Here is a 14,668-nt window from a genome sequence, read left to right as displayed (position 1 = left end):
CCAGACGCATCCAGTCATGGCATTGTTTCATGCTGGGGCTTTAGACGTTCTAGGGGGGGGGGGGTGTCCTCCACTTGACCACAGTGGAGGGAGCCACATACAGGCCCAGATCACAGAGGTAACACTCCCTGGCCTCCAGCACGCACACACACACACACTTGCACATTTACACAGACACGTAGGCACCCACATAAACATACACTTTTTTTCTTTTTTTTACTGAGCTTCTGGAATAGTTCATCTTGGGCCAGTCAGGGCAGCTTGAAGGCAACCACGGTTTCAGGACAACTACAGGCTCCTTTTCTGTCCGTCCTGGAAACGAGCAGTACTTAAGACAACAAGGCCAGAGACATTTTTTGATCATGCGGACGGCTTAATGATTAAAGAGTCCCAAATGATAGCATGCTAGTGAGGACCTCTTGCGGCAAGCATTCATCCTGATCTCATTAACGGACCAAAATGAGGGCCGCTTGTTTGTTTTCCAGGGGAGCTCCTCTGGTGCCCGACCAACATAATCATTCAAAACACTTATGAGCGGTTCTGCAATTAGGCGGTAACGGGCACATAACGTTATTTGGGAGTTAGGTCAGACAGGTGCGGGTGTGTGTGTGTGTGTGGGTGTCGAGAGCACCCCCTCAGCTATCTAAAAACACACAGCTGGGGCAGAGTAATGGAACGGGCACTGGCGGGCTGTTGGCTTGTTGACTTGAGGGTTGTCTAGAGACGGGTGTGTGTGGGGGGGTCGTTTTCTTTGGTGAGGCAGGGAGTACAACGTTGTTTTCTGTGAACATGACGTTGTGGGTTCTTCTGGAACAGATACGTGTAACTTTAGGTCCCTTTTACTGAACGCCCACCCAATCTCCCACAGCCACCAAAACGTTTTGACGGCATTCTTACCTAATTGAAAGTTGGCCCCCGAAGCTTTCCTGGAGTTAAAGACCCAATATGTTGTGAATGGAGGTGGGATTGTGTGTTGAGGTCCGTTTTACAGTGAAGGCTTTCTCTCTGAACCTTGGTCATAAAGATGAAAGGCGGTCACGGTTGACCGTAGCTGTGCGGTTGACCAGAGCGCTGGAACCATGATCTTTATCTCCTGTTCAATCCGGCTCCACAGAGTTATGGGGCAAAGGTTGACGCAAGGGAACCTCGGTGAACCATGTGCGCCCCCTTGAGGTGTTTGTGCCAGGTCACAAAGGGGCAGACAAGAAGCCCTTCACCATGCAGCTTCTTAACTTGTATTTTGTATTATCTATGTATTAATGATGGTTATTCAGTCTTAGTTTTGTGAGGTTTGGTATCACAGATCTGGTACGATGTCTCAAATCAATTCCGCTGTTCAATTCAGTAGGCCTTGGACATTGGAGGCAAACCGTATACTGCAGATCAAGATAAGCCCTTCTCCAACCAGGATGAAACCTCTAGCCCAGACATTGAGCACGCGGGAGTATGCATGCGTTGTTTCTCCACTGTTTTACGGCTGCTGCTAAATCTCAAGAGTAGCGTACTGAAATGCTGGTCTACATCAAGCCAGCCTAATTCCTGTATCCATCACCAGCGAGGTACGATCTCAAATCTTTGGCATTTTGAAATACCATAAACGTCAGGCACGCTCATAAAACCCTGCGTTCAGAGCCTGATTCATCAACCCTGAGTCTGACAGAGTTTAAGCCCTGTCCTTCTAGTTTTAATCGGGTGTTTACCAGGGAACAGTGTGCTATGGATGTGTGGGTCATTGTCTGAGAAGCTATGACTCATATGCCGAGAGCTCTTATTGATACTTTGTGTGTTGTGTGCCTTTGTGTGTAAATGAGAAGAAGGAAAGAGAGCGAGAGGAGGGAGGGAGGGAGGGAGGGAGGGAGGGAGGGAGGGAGGGAGGGAGGGAGGGAGGGAGGGAGGGAGGGAGGGAGGGAGGGAGGGAGGGAGGGAGGGAGGGAGGGAGGGAGGGAGGGAGGGAGGGAGGGAGGGAGGGAGGGAGGGAGGGAGGGAGGGAGGGAGGGAGGGAGGGAGGGAGGGAGGGAGGGAAGGAGGGAGGGAGGGAAGGTGAAGAGAGTAGAAACATTTTGTCTCATCTTCACCTCCACATAGCACAGTCTAACAACATTCTCTGATCAATTCTCACTTCACTTCACTTCACACACACACACAAAAACACACACATACACAATTTGGTGCTCCCCTGGGGAACAGCCTGCAATGGATGCCAGGGTCATTGTCTTGGATACTCATGACTCATGAGCCAAGAGCTCATAGATAGAATATCAGTGTAAGCATGAGAACTTAGTAAGTGTGTGTAGTGTGTGCTGGAGTGTGTAAGTACAATGTTGTTTTGTATAAGTACAGTGCTAACGTGTGTGTGTGTGTGTGTGTGTGTGTGTGTGTGTGTGTGTGTGTGTGTGTGTGTGTGTGTGTGTGTGTGGACACTGGTGCCTCTGTCTTCAATATGACCCTTTTCCTTGGAGGAGCACCGTTCAGTCTTTAGCCTAAGCATGTGAAGAATTCCAGTGGAACTGGAGGTCACAGTGAGCGCCATCTTTCAGCAGCTTTTTTATTACATGCACTTCCAGCAGGCCCTCAGACACACACACACACACACAAAAGAAGCCAGGACACAGCGTGGTGTAGAGTGAAGCAGGTTTAAGACACTCTGGCTCAAACTGAAGACCATTTGAAGGGAGGGGAACAATAAAGAGAAAGAAAATCAAAGAGAGAAAGAAAGGCAGAGAGGGGAAAGAGAGAAAAGAAGAGAGGTCTAGGAAAGACAGAGAGTGACGGTAGAGAATGGCATGGATGGTTTACATTGTGTTTTAACCAGCTGAGACCGTGTTGTGACACAGACGACAGGATGTCAGATGAATTATGGGGGCTGACCCCAGACACAGACACTCCAGACTCAAGATAGCCCTCTTATGAGTGAGAAGATGAGCGGAACCCAATACTTCATACACCCAGGGCGGCTCTTAAGGGTGTCGGCTAGACATCAAGGCCAGTCAAAAAGTGTGTGTGTGTGTATGAGTAAGTGAAAGGCCTGCGTCCCTAGCCAGTGGTGTGTGTGTGTGTGTGTGTGAGTATGTGAGTAAATGAAAGGTCCGTGTTCATAGTTGTTTTGTGTGTGTGTGTGTCTGAGTGAGAGGGGGAGAGAGAGAGAGACAGAGAGACAGAGAGAGAGAGAAAGCGAGAGAGCGAGAGAGCGAGAGCGAGAGCGAGAGAGAGAGAGAGAGAGAGAGAGAGAGAGAGAGAGAGAGAGAGAGAGAGAGAGAGAGAGAGAGAGAGAGAGAGAGAGAGAAGTGCCTGGGGCTGGGCTCACCTGCAGCCTTCACACAATGGAGGCCACTCGGTCAACCAAGTCCTGCAGTAACAGTGGCACTTCAATCCACAGAGGGAGAATGACAAACGTTCAACAAGTAACACACACATCAGACACACTTCTCCACATCACAGGCCCAGTCACACCCTACCCTGGAGTCCCCCCGCAAGGGTTACCATGGGGACAGCACAGCCACATAAGAGACACAGAACTTCACACACTCCCCAAAAATGTATTTTCAAGCCTCAATTCCTCTAAATCGTTCATTTGCCTTGGAACTGCCAGACTAGCCCTTAAACTTCATGGCCTACTTCAGTAACCTTCAGATTGGTATTCTCGGTCCAACATAAACACTTGTGTTTTTACATGCACGTGTGTGTGTGTGTGTGTGTGTTGCAAGTGCTCTGTGTACTCACCACTGGGGTTGAACTGCATGCAGGATATGGGCTTATCGTGGGCTGGGAAATGGGCCACAACTCCTTCTCCATCAGAATCCTCACTCACCAGGACCTGAAAGGTGAACACCACACACACAGTCACGCACCACAGCCAAAACATTCCCACAATGGGACTTTCCAAGATCTCCAAAGTTCCATATGAATACTCTATCTAGCCACTAAACATATTGTTTCTTCCCCCCCATGACACACTGCTTACCAGAAGATGACGGACAAAAAATCAGAGTGATGACTTTGGTGCCTACAGCACCATGTACATACTATGCTGATAGTCTGAAGGTCTGCGTGCAGAAAAACTAAGAGTCAAAAATCATACTGATAATGAGTATTGCCCCCTTGTGGATAGACAATATCCTCTTATGAAAGAGCAATTCACCCACTTAGTTTACACATCGGTTCACCAGAAATTGTATTTTCTCTGTACAGCTTAGTAAACGGACACCGCCTGAAACTCGACTGAGTGTCTCCCAGTGTCTGTGTATATGATATAAACTTAGGTCATGAACAGAGATTAGAACTAAGCCCATACATGAGGCAAGGAGGAAGGGAGAGGGAGAAAGGAATACAGAGAGAGAACACGCATGAAAGAGAAGGAAAATAGGAAAGAGAAAGCAGCAAAGAAAAAGATAGATGGAGAGGGACAAGACAGAAAGAGAGAGACAGAGAGACAAAGAGACAGAAAGAAAGAGAAAAACAGAGATAGAGACAGAGATAGACAAAGAGAGACAGAAAGAGAGAGAGAGAGAGAGAGAGAGAGAGAGAGAGAGAGAGAGAGAGAGAGAGAGACAGAGAGCAGTGTCAGATCTGGCCCCAGTGCTGCAGGAAGGACTAGTGGGGTTGAACTGTTTTAATAAGAGCTGGTCCAAACAGAAAACAGCCAGCAGCAACGAAGGCCTTCATTTTACACCAGAGGGAAAGAGAGAGAAAAAGGAACAAGGGGAGGAGAAAAAGAAAGAAACGGCTGGGTGACATAAACCAGATCCCTTTTATTATGGCGCAGGCAGACAATGTTGTTCTGTGAGGGAATCCTGCTGGAGCCCTTTGAAAAGAGAATTAGTGTCGGACCAGGGCTGGCTCTGGTGGGTAAGCCTATTACACAGGAGTAAGGGGAGGTGTGTGTGTGTGTGTGTGTGAGAGAGAGAGAGAACAACAGTTAACAAGATGTTTCCCCCACACAAGAGGTGGACAAACAACAAGACTGAGGGTGCTCCAATGTTAGAGTGACCGGGTTGAGAAACCAATCATATCATGACTTCATCCCGAGCCATCGGACACAACTATTTGCTGAAGTCACAATGAAATGCCCATTTTTTCCTCTTTCGCCTCCTCTTTCGCCTCCTCCTCCTCCTCTCTCCGCTCACCCCTTCGTCTCTTTTCTCTGTCTCTCCCCTGCTCCTGGTTGAGTGTAGGGTTACTGCGAAATGTCTGGTGACACAGTGCAGGCGTGCCACTGAGGGATTGGGGGTCCAGGCTTCCAGGAGCACTGTGTGTGTGTGTGTGTGTGTGTGTGTGTGTGTGTGTGTGTAGGGGGCACGATGAGCACCAGGGGTGGCTAGGCTTGAACGGACAGCCCCATGTGCACAGTGGGACGGATGGTGGCACTAATATTCCCTCGTCCTTTCAAGTCAGTTTTAAGTGGGATTTCAAATGTAGGCTAAATGCTGCAATGCGGGTGACGTTTCTGCTTCTCACACTTGGTTTTCTGGTTGTAGATCAGAAGCAGGGAGTTCCAACTATGACGTGTAGGTGTTAAAGTACTGAGATTTAGTCCAGAAAATGTATTTCACTGTTTACTCTGTCCCTGTTCAGTTTCTTGGAGGGAGCTGAGACAGAGGGTGGGAAAAAGGCGGAGCTCTCACGACAGGAAGCTGACGAGCACAAGTGCCTTTTAACGTCTTGTGAGGTTGCTGTTGGCGTGCTTCGCAACTACTCCTTCATTCATACAACACCCCCACCCCCCACAAGTATTTACCTAGCACGTTTCCCCCCTTCATGTAACCCACTGCTAAAAACAGACAGAACCATGGTAGCAAAAACCCCAAGCTGTGAAAACGTGTACGCAAGCAAATCCAATCACACCTTTGAATGTGTCCGTGAGGTGTGAGGTCACATATGTACACGGGTGGCAGAAAAAGGTTTGGCCTGGAAGGTTTTCTTCCCCTTTCCCAGCGATCCGCAGAATAACCCGGGAGGTGTGTTTATTGAGGTTGAACTTGACGAAGGTGGGAAAATATGAACTGCTAAAAAGTACACCGATTTAACCTTTGCTGTGTCTGTGTGTGTTTGTCTAAACCAAGGGATGGGGTTTGGCCACCTGGAAGACATTTCTGGGTAGCCACAGTGGTTTAAAAGCAAGGTTCTAACTGCAATTGAAAAGTTATTTTTGATTTAAGGGAAGGTGAAGGGAAAAATAGACATTCATTAGTTAACCAAAAACAAATAGATTTAGTCAAGGGACAAACTGACACTTATGCCATTGCCTAAAGCAGTCAAACACACACACACATACCTGTCCTTCTCCGACGGTGTGCGTGTCAATGACGGTGACGACTCCGGGGGCGTGAGGGCTGCGACGCGTGGCGCTGTGCGGTGTCCCCTCCTCGTCTGGGGTGCCCGCTGGCAGGGTGCCAGCCAGCTGGGTCACAACTTTGCCCACCATAGTTAAACCTGTCTTTAGAGTCTGGTGAAAGAGAGATATGAGAGAGAGAAAAGAGAAGAAATAGGAGAATGAAGAGACAGATCAGTACACAGTTGTTTTGTATTTGACAGTAATGTTGGACAAAGTCCAGTTCAAACAAGTCCAGTTCCAACATTCATTGTCCCTGACAGATAACATGAGGTTGAGGTTTGCATGGGAGACCTTTCCTGTGTTCTGCGATGGATTTTAGCATTGAGGGAGACAGTACTGGAGTGTTGGTCAATATAGACGGCTGGGTGAGAGCTGCATTGGTGGTCAATAGACAACTACCAGTCACTCCGTCTGGGTGCTTGTGTGTGTGTGTGACTATGTATGTGTGTGTGTGTGTGTGACTGTGTGTGTGTGAAAGTGCCTGTTTGCTCAGTGCTATCCAGCCAGCTGATGATGACGGGGAGTGCTGAAACAGCAGGAGCCGTGTCTGTGTGTGTGTGTGTGTGTGTGTGTGTGTCTGTCTTTGTGTCTGCCACCAGTCCACCACAACCCCACCCGGAATCTCTGCACAGATCAATGGCTCCTGTTTGGACTAGCACTAAGAACTCCACCTGCAGTGATTAGAAAACACATTAGTGTTGATCAATTAGGAGCCAAACGCCGCGCTTAATAATTGATGGGGCTCCCAGCAATTTACACACACACACGCAGGCAGACAGTCTGTTAGTGGGCATGGAGGAGTCGCAGAGCGTGGGGGGGGGAGTGGTGTGTGGGATCCACAAATCCGACAAACACGAGGCGCCACGCCGTATTGACAGTGCTGCCTGGCCTGAATGCCTGATTAGGCTCTCTGGGGCCCTTTGCGCTGACACACACACATAGAGACACACAGAACCACAGCTGACTCCATTAGTTCAGTACAGTGTAGAGGGGGAGATAGACTCCACTTAAGTAGCATTATCCATTTCCTTCAGCGGGGCCACAGAGGTGTGTTTGAGTCAGACACCCTGGCTAGGACCTGAGAGGACACAGGAGTCTCCAGAAGAGCACACACACACACACACACACACACAGACAGAAAAACAAACACACATTCCTTTGTGCTTCGAGTGTTTAAAACGATGAGGCCATGCAAAGCTTATCACATTTCCACCTAAGGGTGTATGAAATGAAAAGTTAAGACCAGTAAAAATGTAAAGTTACATCCATTCTGAAAATAACAGTTGATGCATGAGCAAGAATAAAGCAGCCTACATTTGGATACAGTGGCAGTAAAAAAAAAAACGTCCTCTAAAGGTCTGGTTCATATTTGACTTATTCCCCTCTTCCTTGTCTCCTTTTAGAAACCTTCCATAACCCCCGACCCAACTTTGACGGTATGGGTAGCAGCTATTCGTTAAGTTGTAGCCAGAAGGTCACTACCCAGACCAGAGGGGAGGCCGTGACACGTGTATTGAGATATATGGTTATATAAGGCCGTCCATGGGTACAGCAGACAAGATGTCTGGATTTCAGGACCCCTTAACCTTGTTTACCTCCGCTAGGCAATCCCTTTAGCAACGTAGCTCTTTTTGATGTATGCCACCATTAGCACGTTAATGGGCCTTCTCTCACGCTAGCCGTTAGAGCTCATTAAGGAGAAGGGAGGGCACGGAACAGGGGAATAAGTTGTTCCGTCTTCATAAATCAATTTGCTTCTCTTATGGGAGACGGGGTGGATATGAGAAGAGACTGAAACCATATGAGGAGTCGCTACGCTAGCGCAAAATAGCGACCGGCTACATAAATTTAGCTTGGTATCAAAGGGCTGTTAGCAGTTAGCGACTTAGCCCAAGCAGTGCTCTCCAGCAGAGAAGTAATGCAAACCTATTGAGGGATGGATTACTGTGTGAAAGCTCCTTTAGACAAGCAGGGTTGATGGAGTGCCTCATAACTGTGTCTCCCTCACCAGGAAAGCAAGGTGGATCTAATAACAGCTCGTATGAAAGCTTAGATGTTGGTAATCACATAGACATTCAAAAGAGACCACGATAGATGTTTTTCACCTAGGACCTAGGTTTATGTGTGTGCGTGCTTGTACATCAACTCACTTTAGCAGCACTGATGACGGTGGCTGTGTAGGACTGGGCATTGTCACCGCAGGCGCCTCCTCGTGACTGGTGACAGCGGATCAGCTATGTGGAAACGAAGGATAGGAAGTGATTTAGTGTGAGATGAAGAACCTGACGTGGGAAAAAGCTCCAGACAAAGGATCATTAACAACTTGAATTCAATAACTTCAGAATCAGGTGTGAATCACTAATTACAACTATCGTCAATAGTCCATATGAAATGTTATTCCCAGTAGGAACCCTCACGTCCGAGAGAGACATACAAACAGATTTGCTTTATAATCGGAAATATATTTTTTACATTTTCTAGAACGTTTCCCAGACCAAAAACAGGCGGTTACACAAACACTGACCCCATCTGTCAATTACTTTGAGTGGCCCAGCGTTATCAGAAAACTACCAGACTCAATTATCCATTAAACATATTGCAGACTTGGTTTTCATATGGGCCACAAATGCGAAAAATCCCATTAAATTGCCCAAAAAAGAACTTTACATCTGTTGATTTTCAAATGCTATCATTTTCTAGTGGACTCTTCCTGGAATGAATTGTGTATTTCAGCAGATTAGAGAGGGGGAATTTGGGGGGGGGGGATTGTAAATATGCTCTTGTAGTGATAAGCACATCTGCATTCGGGTGCATAAATGTGCAGACGCGTGTGTGTGCAGTCTTCCCTACCTTGTTCTCTGCATAGGCTAGCCAGCGGCCTCCGAGGGCTATCGGGTTTAGGTTGGGACCAGGACATGGGTAGCAGCCTGGAAATACAAAAGGTTGACTTTGTTCATTAATGAACTTGAATGAGAAACATTTTTATCTTTTGAAACTGTACTTTCTGAGGCATGCACTGGGAAAGACTAATAGATGTCCCTTGCTTTAAGTATGTCAGATTTAGTTATCAGTGATTTTTGCTAATGTGGTAGCAATTTCTTTGGGGCCCCATGTCCCCTGAGTATATGACTGTCTGTCTGAGTCTCTCTTAAGCCATTAATGTGTTAGTAAGGAGTATCCTGCTTGAGAAGATTAATGACAGGGTAACGAGGGAATGACCCAGAAGGTTGTGTGTGTTTGTGTGTGTGTGTGTGTGTGTGTTTGCGTGGGTGTGTGTGCATGTGTCTTTTTCCTTTTCACTTGAGCCGCATGACCTAATGGAGTCTGTGGCACCCAATAAAGTGAGCATGGCTCCTGTACTGACTGACTGGCAGACACACTGATCCATGAGGGAGCAGTGAGCATACATACACAAACACACATACACACGCATGCACACACACACACACGCACATACATGCATCTTAGCAGTTACACTAAAGGCAACAAACAACACATATTTATTGATAAATACATAAATTTCCTAGCAGATGAACTATGAGGGGGGAAAACTGCTGTCAATGTAAACTGTCATGCACAGCAGTCATGACGAATAGTACTAGTTTAAATACAAGTAAAGTGTAGGAAGTAAATTAGCATGAGTAACATCCCCCACCATCAAACAGTCACCACAACATATACACATGTGCATGTAAACAGAGCTGTAGACATGATGGATATTGCCATAAATGCCTGCAGATAGAGACAAGAAACAAATCCTAACCCATTGACATTGAACATGCTGTATATACACATCCAAACTGACACACATACACACAATACAATAAAAAATTGACACATAACATACAATTAAGCAAACACACACACAAGACACACGTACACCCACAAGGTCATGTGAGTGCATGTGGCGTAGAGTGTAGGGGAAAGAGAACAGCCTGACAGTAATTTAGTGCTCAGGGTGCAGATGAGATGGAGGCAGACAGTAATTTAGTGTGCCGAGCCTGGGCCTGGGCCTGGGCCGGGGAGGCGGGAGTCTGGGGCTTGAGGTAAGCCACAAGGCACAGTAGTAATGCTAAAGCCCTTTTGTGCCTCTCCAAGGCCAAGGGGAGCCCAGGCAGTGAGATAACATGTGTCTGACACATCCTGTGTGGGGAGAGGGGAGAGGAGGGAAGGAAGAGGGGAGGAGAGGTGAAGAGAGGAGGAACAGAGGAGAAGAAAGAGTGGAGGGATGGGAGGAGAATAAACTGAGGAAAGGGGAATGAACAAAGTCCAAATGTCTACGTGAAAGTTCTCAAAGAAATGTTTAAGAATTTATTATACAAAAGCACTGGTAAATCCAGAGTGAAAATATCCAGAGTGAAAGATAAACAATAGCTCAGGATCATGGAATAAATTTGAAAATAAAAATGAAAAATCAGTGAAGCAAAGGAGAGTACTCAAAATATTATTACCAAAGTCCTATCCTCAAAATAAATAACATTTTAGAGGCATATCCATGGTCTATACCATTCAAGAGAGTCTAGAGGAACGTTAAAACATCTTCCCTGAGCAAAAACATGTGCCCCCATCTCCTCCCTGAAGAACAACACTGTACAGAGACACGCCACCTCATCAAATCAGGACCCACATCACAGGATGCTATCGTGCTTGCCCCTCTTCCGCCCAAAACACGTGTCTCTATGTTACAATCCGGAAGCCTCATTCAATAGAACATTTAATAACTATTGAGTATGTTTGGTTTCCTGTGGCCCAGACCGACTGGGAAGGCAGGCAGACAAAGACAAGACACATTAAAGCCGGTTCTAATGGCAGTTTACTGCAGTCAATGACTTAAGTGGACAGCGATGGTCTTATGATGTGTTTTGGTCTTTGACTTGTTTTCCTATTATTATAGGGACATTAGCATCATTAGAGGGTTTGGGAAGTAAAAATATATATTTTGACATATCAATAAAAACTGTTTGCGAATGCCTTCATCTATCTGAACTTATTCCATGTCTCTTTTTAGTAGGTGTAAATAGCATTCAGCTATTTATAAAGCTTCTTGACTAAAATGTCTGTGTATTTGTGTTGCAAGTGTGCTGCAAGCTGATAAGAGGTACAATGTGTGAAGTTAATCAGAGGGGAATTCCTGCTTTTAGCTTGTTATGGATGAAAGTGACAAAGAAAATAAACTTGTTCTGGTGTTAAACGACACATAAAAAGTCCCTTGTAGATGTCGCAGAGTTCACAGTGGCTTACTTGTAACAAAGAATTTTTTGGTGAAGGTACAGCTATCAAATGCAGCTATCTTCTCTTGCAGGACAACAACCAGAATCCTGAAAGAATAAAAAAATCATATTTAGGCAAACAATATCTGCAAAATACACAAACAAAAGAAACACATGAGAACCAGTGCATTTCTTATCAAGCAACATGATCTAATACGTATTCAAATCTTGCTGGTGCCAGAATGGCATTAGTTCATCTTGGACTTGACGGTCTTTCTCCACACCGCTTTTAATGAATACTCTACAATTCAATAAACTAGTCCTACCAATGAGCTCAGCATTGTGTAGTAAAAAGTGGGAAAGATTGCACATACTCTTTGTTGCAGTGTAGGTCGTAGATGGGTGTTTTGAACTGAATAGACTTGACCATCTCCCCTGTCCGTAGAGAGTACAGGTCCACACAGCAGTACGGGGGACTTGTTCTTTAAACACAAACATTTTACACATCAAAGATCAATTTGGAACACTGATCTTCAGCAGGCAATATTATTTGATGCATGACTTCATGTTCTTTTGCCAAGCGTAAACTCTGACACACACAGCCTTTGTGTGGCTGCAAGAAGCATCTCTTCCTTTCCTCTCCAAAGTCTCTGGAGGTTTCACACAGTATATGTTTCCATTCCAGAAGGCTCTTTCTGGCCTGCTTCCACAAAAATACCAACAATGAAAGGGAAAACACAAGAAGGAAAATGCTTTGTCATGTAATGCACACATTTTCTGGACGCTTCTCTATCAACATATAGAGAGAGGGAATATTGGAGGGGCTATCTAACACCAGTGGCTGCTGGCAGAGGGAAATTCTAACATAAATTCTCATCAAGCCTCTTTCCCTTGTCTCTAACTTTCGATCCCCACTGGCAAAGCTTGTGGTGCCTCATTGGCCAGCACTCTATATAGATACGAGGCTGAGATGTAGAATTGGTTTTGTTTCGAAAGACATGGGGCTATTGGCTTTCAGAAGCCTATTTACTCCTCTGGTTCATATTCAATCCAATTGTAATCCTCATCAATCTCTGCCTGCGGCTCTGCAGAACATTTGAGATGCAAAAAGAAATTGGCTCCGAAACGCTTGACTTTATAACATTCTGGTTTAGAAATGTTGCTTGATTTGAACTATTTCCCATTGAATAGTAATAATGGTCTGTCATCACAGTCAATGTAAAACTTAATAAACTTTGAAGTGGTCGCGTAAGGTACTATCCTAGACTCCCGACATATTGATTTGTGATGGTTACGAGATTAGTCAATAGGCAAGGAAGTCAATTGATGACTTGATCAATGTGGATCTTCTCTTACGGTCCAACAACCACATATGTCATCCCAACGAGCCTAAATAATGACAGAGGATTGACAATTTATGAACAGGTTCCCCCTAAGGCATTTGCCATGAGTAACAAGTTATTAGGCTCCACCTCCTTCATGCACAACAGCTGTGTAAGCTTAGGACAGAAGTCATAATACATATCACCATGCGAATTCAGTGACCAAATGGTCTCTTGTGGTCGCATTACAGATAATGTCCGTCTGCCTTCTCAAGCACCGCCACTCCTTGTCTTTTAATGGCGGAAGAAGATCTGCTAATCCCATTCAGACCTCTCGACAGACACAAACAGTGGATGAAATACTGCGGGCGAGCCATTGAAAGAAATTCCCTTTTTTGAAATTTGCACATATCAGGGCATCACAAAGCGGCCAAGACATCTTAAAGTGGCCACAAATTGCCACGAACATGGAAGCACTTAAGGGGAGTTCAATGTGAAAAAGCTGTGGGACGTCACAGCCATGTGCTACTCGATAGCCCCATGTCGTAGCAGTGATCGAGACCAGATAAAGAGTTTTAATTTGTCGTAATTCTCTCAATGAGAGAACTTTGAACTTTGCCGGTGAAATCCTTCTCTCTCACTTTCTACTGGAATATTCTTTTTCTGATTTTTTTTCCTTGTTTATTCTCTGGTCAAGTAGACATGGTATTTATGTAAGTGGTGTTCATGTTCGACCCTCTGTACACAGTATTTATTTTAGCTTTTGCCATAGCAGCAAACGCCAAACAGTATTACTGTCTGTGCCGCTGGACAGGAGGCCCCAAAAGGGCAAACAGAGGCACAGTGGCAGGAAAAAGTCCCTGGCAAAGAGAAACCAATAGAAACCAGATTGAAAGGAAATGCATCTTCCTTTGGCTGAATTTATGGAAGTTGAATATGCGTGCAACCAAACATGCTAGGCAATTTTAAGCTAGGCTAGCTTGGCTGTTTCTTGTTGGAAATCTTGTTCTTATTTATTAAATGGTAACGGACAGAATGTACAGCTTGTGAAGAGCTTTTGGGCCGTACAGGACTCAAGGCCTGTAAATGTGCTTTCAGGAGGGACCATGTCAGGGTTCGCCACTCTTTGATCTTACCAGGCCGGTGGTTCCAGTGTGTGTTTAGAGTGAGACCATGACAGGATTAGTGTGAGCGTGTAAGCAGCACCACAACAGGGAGCTAGGCTAGACGCCGCAGACACGAACACTGCTCCACACTCCCCAAGACGGAGCCAAAAGAATCACCCAACACCCAGCTTGCTCTGTCTCTGTCTCTGCCTGCCTCCCTCTCTCTCTCTCTCTCTCTCTTCTCCCTCCCCCCTTTCTCCCACTGTCTCACTTTTTCCTTCCCCATCCTATCCTCTCTCTCGCACGAACTTCTGACACCCAACTCTGACACTCGACCCCTCGCTGTCTCACAGCAACCGATATATTGAAACACACACAAGCTCTCGCACACAAACACTCATACAATATAAACCAATTCAGCCCTGCCACAACTTCCAAACCCTGACATACACACTCCCTGACGTTGTGTATAACACACCCGCCCACGGGGCACACATGCATACTGTACACACACTCTGGCTGCTGGAGAACGCTTCCCAAGCCAGCGGCTGGACAGTTTGCTGCAGCCACGGCGCCACAGGAGCCCTCAGATCTCTCAGTCAAGCCAGAGAAATAAAACACTGTCTCGGAGCTGTGTGAGCACACTGTGTGCATATGTCTGTCGGTCTGTCCGACACTGTGTGCATGTCAGTGTGAGTG

General features: G+C 46.0%; 1 protein-coding gene across 1 annotated transcript in view; it reads right to left on the bottom strand.

Moving 5' to 3' along the window:
• The window catches only part of bcas3 (BCAS3 microtubule associated cell migration factor), a 117,793-nt gene that overhangs the window by 83,976 nt on the left and 19,149 nt on the right, over window positions 1–14,668 (bottom strand). Inside the window, exons 8-13 of the mRNA XM_067246481.1 lie at window positions 11,916–12,023; window positions 11,573–11,649; window positions 9,182–9,258; window positions 8,482–8,565; window positions 6,272–6,442; window positions 3,721–3,814 (exon numbers count right to left, since the gene is read on the bottom strand). Of these exons, the coding sequence (XP_067102582.1) occupies window positions 3,721–3,814; window positions 6,272–6,442; window positions 8,482–8,565; window positions 9,182–9,258; window positions 11,573–11,649; window positions 11,916–12,023 (611 nt within the window). The remainder of the gene's footprint in view (window positions 1–3,720; window positions 3,815–6,271; window positions 6,443–8,481; window positions 8,566–9,181; window positions 9,259–11,572; window positions 11,650–11,915; window positions 12,024–14,668) is intronic.

Source organism: Osmerus mordax, chromosome 11 (assembly GCF_038355195.1).
Source record: "Osmerus mordax isolate fOsmMor3 chromosome 11, fOsmMor3.pri, whole genome shotgun sequence".
NCBI classification, from domain to species: domain Eukaryota; kingdom Metazoa; phylum Chordata; class Actinopteri; order Osmeriformes; family Osmeridae; genus Osmerus; species Osmerus mordax.
The sequence above is the reverse complement of the archived record's forward strand: the minus strand, read 5'-3'. Positions and strand labels throughout refer to the sequence as shown.